Raw genomic sequence first — 5,000 nt, 5'->3', positions numbered from 1 at the left:
TTAAATTTAAACCATGGCTAAGCAGAGTGATTTCAAAGCGACTGAGTTTGTGGGTAACCCAGAGATCCAAGAATTCAAAGAGACTAATATTTGTAAGGACGATTTAAAGTATATAGCAAAGACCTTCAATATCTCTTTCAAACCTGACTTAAGGAAAGATGAGCTACGTGCTCTAATTCTAGCTCACTTAGGGGATAAAGAGGTCCTCGAAGCTTCACGTTCGTTACAAACTTCAGATCCTAATCTACTACTTGAACTAGAGAAAGTGAAGCTAATGTCTCAACAAATGCAAATAGACTATGAGAGAGAAGAAAGAGAGAAGGAGAGAGAAGAAAGAGAAAAGGAAAGGGCTCATGAACTTCAACTTAAGCAATTAGACATTCAAAACAATGCCAACTCTCCTAAAACTAAGACTGATTTGCTGAAGTATGTCAAGCTTATACCTACATTTCCTGATAGTGATCCTGAGTCTTTCTTTAGGGAATTTGAATCCACAGCTCTACACTTTGAAATTCCTAAACCTGACTGGGTTTGGCTTATTAAACCTAAGCTGTCTGATAAAGCACTTAAAGTATGTAATAATGTGGACGATAACACTAATTATGACGAGGTTAAAGTAGCAATTCTAGCTTCGTACTCAATCAGTACAGAAGGATACAGACAAGCATTTAGGTCACTTAATAAACTTCAGTATCAAACTTACCATGAATTTGCCTCTGAGAAATTAAGGGGTCTTAAGAGGTGGTTAAAGTCAGCCAGTGTTAATACTTTTGATGAACTTGTTAATGTTATAGCATTAGAGGAATTTATAAGAAAGATTCCCTACTCTATCAAAATGCACCTCATCGATAGGGGAGAAAATGACCTGATTAAGGCCGCACAGTTGGCTGATGTGTTTTCCCTGGTCCATCGTTCGCCCACCAGGGAGAGGAGAGTGCTCCAGCATAATGTAAAGTCTAATAGTGGGTTTAAGGATGGTGAGCTGGTAGATCAGAGTAATTTAAAAACAAATCTAACCTGCTCATTTTGTAAAAGACGTGGACACCACATAAAACAATGCCCAGACCCTAAATGTAAAGTGTCACAAACTACTGCTCCCAGCAAACCTGTAGCTGCAATTCTGCCTGTGCCAACCAGTAAAACTGCCGATATCTTTCAGCCTTTCCGTTCACTTGGTGCCGTGTCTCTGGAGGATGGTGGCGAGGTGCACCCCATTCGTATCGTGAGAGATACAGCTGCTGCCCAGACGGTTATACTAAAGTCATCTGTTCCTGGTATAGACAGCAATTATACCGGCGAAAGTGTGTACCTCCATGACTTTAACAGCCAGTTTCCTTTGAGACTAGCTCGGGTGCACCTCAGCTGCGGCATTGTTCAGGGACCTGTAACGGTGGCGGTGAGCGAACAACCTTCCCTTCCTATCCCAGACTGTAGTTTACTTCTTGGTAATGACATAGCTGGTGGACTTGTACAAACTCCTGCTCCTATCATTTTGAGTGACACTCCCTTAACGCATAACCCTACTGATGAGTTAGAGCGAGAACAGCCAAATTTGTTCCCTAGTTGTGCGGTAACCCGATCCCAAAAATTAAAAGACACACCTACACATTCACCCCTTCCTCCTCCAAGTGCTATTCCACAAATATTCACTGAACAGAGTTTATTAGAAGCACAACAGAATGACACTACTCTAACTCCCTTACACTCTAAAGTAGTTCCCAAGGAAGATATTCTACATCCTCCATCATTCTACTATCATGATAACATCCTCATGAGACTTTACAGACCACCGCAATTATCAGATGATGACACCTGGGCAGAATGTCACCAAATTGTATTACCCACCAGCTTGAGAACTCCTATAATGGAAGTAGCTCACCAAGGTCTCTCAGGTCATTTAGGAATAAGGAAGACATATCTTCGCCTTCTGAATGAGTTTTATTGGCCTGGCATGAAAAAAGATGTTGCTGAATTTGTTAAGAATTGCCACCCATGCCAGATTGTTGGGAAACCTAATGAAACTATACCACCATATCCATTGCAGCCTATTAAAGTACCTTTTGAGCCTTTCAGTAAATTAGTTATAGACATTGTTGGACCTCTCCCAAAGACAAAGAAAGGCAACCAATAAATTCTCACCACACTTTGCCCAACTACAAGATACCCTGATGCTTTTCCTCTTAAGAATATCTCTGCTAAAACTGTTGCTAATACACTCACTAACTTGTTCACGACCTTTGGAATCCCAGAAGAAATCCAATCAGACAGAGGTAGCAATTTTACCAGTGTTCTATTTGCAGAAGTTCTAAAGCTGCTCGGTATTAAACAAACTCTATCAACAGCTTACCATCCTCAGTCGCAGGGGGCCTTGGAACGTTTTCATCAGACTATGAAATCTATGATTAGGAAGTTCTGCTGTGAGGAAGACAGAGATTGGGATGAGGGCCTGCAATTTCTTCTATTTGCCATAAGGGAAACACCATCAGAATCCCTAGGGGTCTCACCTTTTGAGTTGCTCTTTGGACGCAAGGTAAGAGGACCCCTCAAGGTCATCAAAGATCATTTGATCTCCTTACCTTCTACAAAGTTAGTCACGGTAAACAATTACATTACCTCTCTTAAATCTAACTTGGATAAAGTTCGTTCTTTTGCCAAAACTAACCTAGCTCATGCCCAGTCTGTAATGAAGACTAACTTTGACTCAAAAGCCTTGGTCAGAGAGTTCAAAGAGGGGGACTTAGTCCTGGCATACATCCCTATCTCTGGTTCACCTCTTAGCGCTAAATATCATGGACCATACAAAATTTCTAAGAAACTATCAGATTCTAACTATGTAATTTCAACACCCGACCGTCGCAAGGCTTGCCAACATATTCATGTGAACCTAATTAAACCATATAAGACCACTAGCCCACTACTAGACTATGAGAAACAAGTGTTAGCGGTGAATACTGTACCTAATGTTATGTCTCATACACCTAATAATGCCATGTACATTAATTTTGACAAGATTTTACCGAACATTGACTCCCATCCTACCGATAATTCGCATATACTTGGTAACCTAGTTCCCTACCTTAGTCATCTCACGAATGAACATGCCAATAATGTAACTGAAATCATTCACAAATATGACTCTCTCTTCAAAGATGTGTCCGGCATCTGCAACATTGCCACTCATGACGTGAAGCTTGTACCTGGATCTTCTCCTATTAGGCACAATCCTTATAGAATCCACCCCCAGAAGCGAGAACAGATGAGGAGTGAGGTCAACTTCCTGCTCGACCACGGATTGGCCAGCCCGAGTCAATCCCCCTGGGCTTCGCCGTGCCTGCTGGTGCCGAAGGAGGGAGGTCAACTTCGCCTGTGTACGGACTATAGGAGAGTCAACTCTATAACTGTTCCTGACGCATATCCATTACCCCGCGTTGACGACCTAATTGACGAGGTGGGAACAGCCCAGTACATTACTAAAATAGATCTAATGAAAGGTTACTATCAGATACCTTTAACAGAAGAGGCTAAATTGATCTCTGCTTTTACAACACCATTTGGCCTCTATCATTATAATGTCATGCCCTTCGGAATGAGGAATAGTCCGGCCACCTTTCAGAGGGCAATGAACTACCTATTGCAAGACTTAAAGGGTGTGGGGGTGTATTTAGATGACATCTTGATTTTTTCTCATGACTGGCAACAACACCTCCAACAGGTAGATGCTGTGCTATCCAGATTATGCCAAGCCAACCTGACTGTCAAACTCTCCAAGACCAGCTTTGGAAAGGCTACAGTGACGTATCTTGGACATGAAGTTGGGCAAGGCATCGTTCGACCCAAGACTGCTAACATCTCTGCTGTCATGGAGTACCCTGTTCCCGCTACCCGGAAGGCGCTCATGAGGTTTTTGGGTATGGCAGAGTACTATCGGAGATTCTGCCCGAACTTCGCCGAAGCTGCACTTCCTCTCACCAAGCTGACCAGCGGTTCTGTTCCATACAAGTGGACACAAAATTGTCAAGCCGCGTTCGAACATCTTAAGGCGATGCTTACAAGGGATCCAGTTCTACGGTCACCAGACTTCACTAAACCCTTCGTTCTCCACACCGATGCTAGTGATGTCGCTATTGGAGCTGTACTTCTCCAGGAGAACACAGACACTCTTCACCCAGTGGCCTACTTCTCTGCAAAACTAGACGTCCATCAACTCAACTATTCTACTGTAGAGAAGGAGCTACTGGCTATAGTGGCTGCTATCAAGAAGTTTGAGTGCTACCTTCAACCTAGCATAAAACCTCTCAAAATATACAGCGACCACAACCCTCTGACTTTTCTACACCGTAACAAAACTTCGAACCAAAGGATGCTTCGGTGGTCTCTGTTCCTTCAACCATTTAACATAGACATCCACCATATCACCGGATCCCAAAACGTGTTGGCCGATACCCTAAGCCGTATATAAACCATCTTATTCTCACTCACCGCCTCTACATCCCGATGTGGCGGCGTCTTAATGTTGGGGGAGTGTAAGGTATGCCTCTACTAACCACCTATTACCACCTAACAACCACTACGACACTTCTGAATCACACCCCGCCACGTCGCACCATGTTTCATCGAGCCGGCTTCAAACCCTCGAAGCACCTGAGGTTTCGACTCTCTCCTATAAAATGAGGGTTCACCGCCCCATGAGTCAGTCTCATCTGTAAGCTGAATACACTCGCTTCTAACCTGGTGTTGGTGGACGAGAGACGAAATCGGACTACTCATCATCCCTTCGGTGCTGGTAACGTAGGGCGTTGCGGAAGGAACCAAGTTCTCTGTTCTTAATTTGTTCAAGTTCCTAGTGGTCAAGTTGAATAGTGTTAAGTCTAATTTAATGTTAAGTTTAATTGTATTTGTTGGGAATGTCAGTTGGTAATAAATATTGTTAAATGTTATTGTATGCTTTAAATTCATTCACTTCGAAATGTTATGTATGTTCCCCCCTTAGACTAACCTTG

At 42.9% G+C, this 5,000-nt stretch overlaps 2 protein-coding genes across 6 annotated transcripts in view; one reads left to right on the top strand and one right to left on the bottom strand.

The window, feature by feature from the left end:
• LOC143035026 (LHFPL tetraspan subfamily member 6 protein-like) overlaps positions 1-5,000 on the bottom strand; it is a 390,386-nt gene that overhangs the window by 280,309 nt on the left and 105,077 nt on the right. The window lies entirely within an intron of this gene.
• LOC143034737 (uncharacterized) lies at positions 14-4,459 on the top strand. The gene is made up of 4 exons (XM_076201086.1): positions 14-265; positions 413-2,053; positions 2,186-3,448; positions 3,713-4,459. The coding sequence occupies exons 1-4, from the start codon at positions 14-16 to the stop codon at positions 4,457-4,459; spliced, it is 3,903 nt and encodes a 1,300-aa protein (XP_076057201.1).

This window comes from Oratosquilla oratoria, chromosome 18 (genome assembly GCF_046742065.1).
Source record: "Oratosquilla oratoria isolate Oo_2021 chromosome 18, ASM4674206v1, whole genome shotgun sequence".
In the NCBI taxonomy this organism is placed as follows: domain Eukaryota; kingdom Metazoa; phylum Arthropoda; class Malacostraca; order Stomatopoda; family Squillidae; genus Oratosquilla; species Oratosquilla oratoria.
This window is presented reverse-complemented; position numbering and strand designations above follow the sequence as displayed.

Coding starts and splice junctions, on each gene's coding strand:
- LOC143034737 (XM_076201086.1), top strand. CDS start 14: ATGGCTAAGCAGAGTGATTTCAAAGCGACTGAGTTTGTGGGTAACCCA. Junction 2,054..2,185: donor ATCCATTGCAGCCTATTAAA/GTACCTTTTGAG, acceptor TTTCCTCTTAAG/AATATCTCTGCTAAAACTGT. Junction 3,449..3,712: donor TTGACGACCTAATTGACGAG/GTGGGAACAGCC, acceptor CACCTCCAACAG/GTAGATGCTGTGCTATCCAG.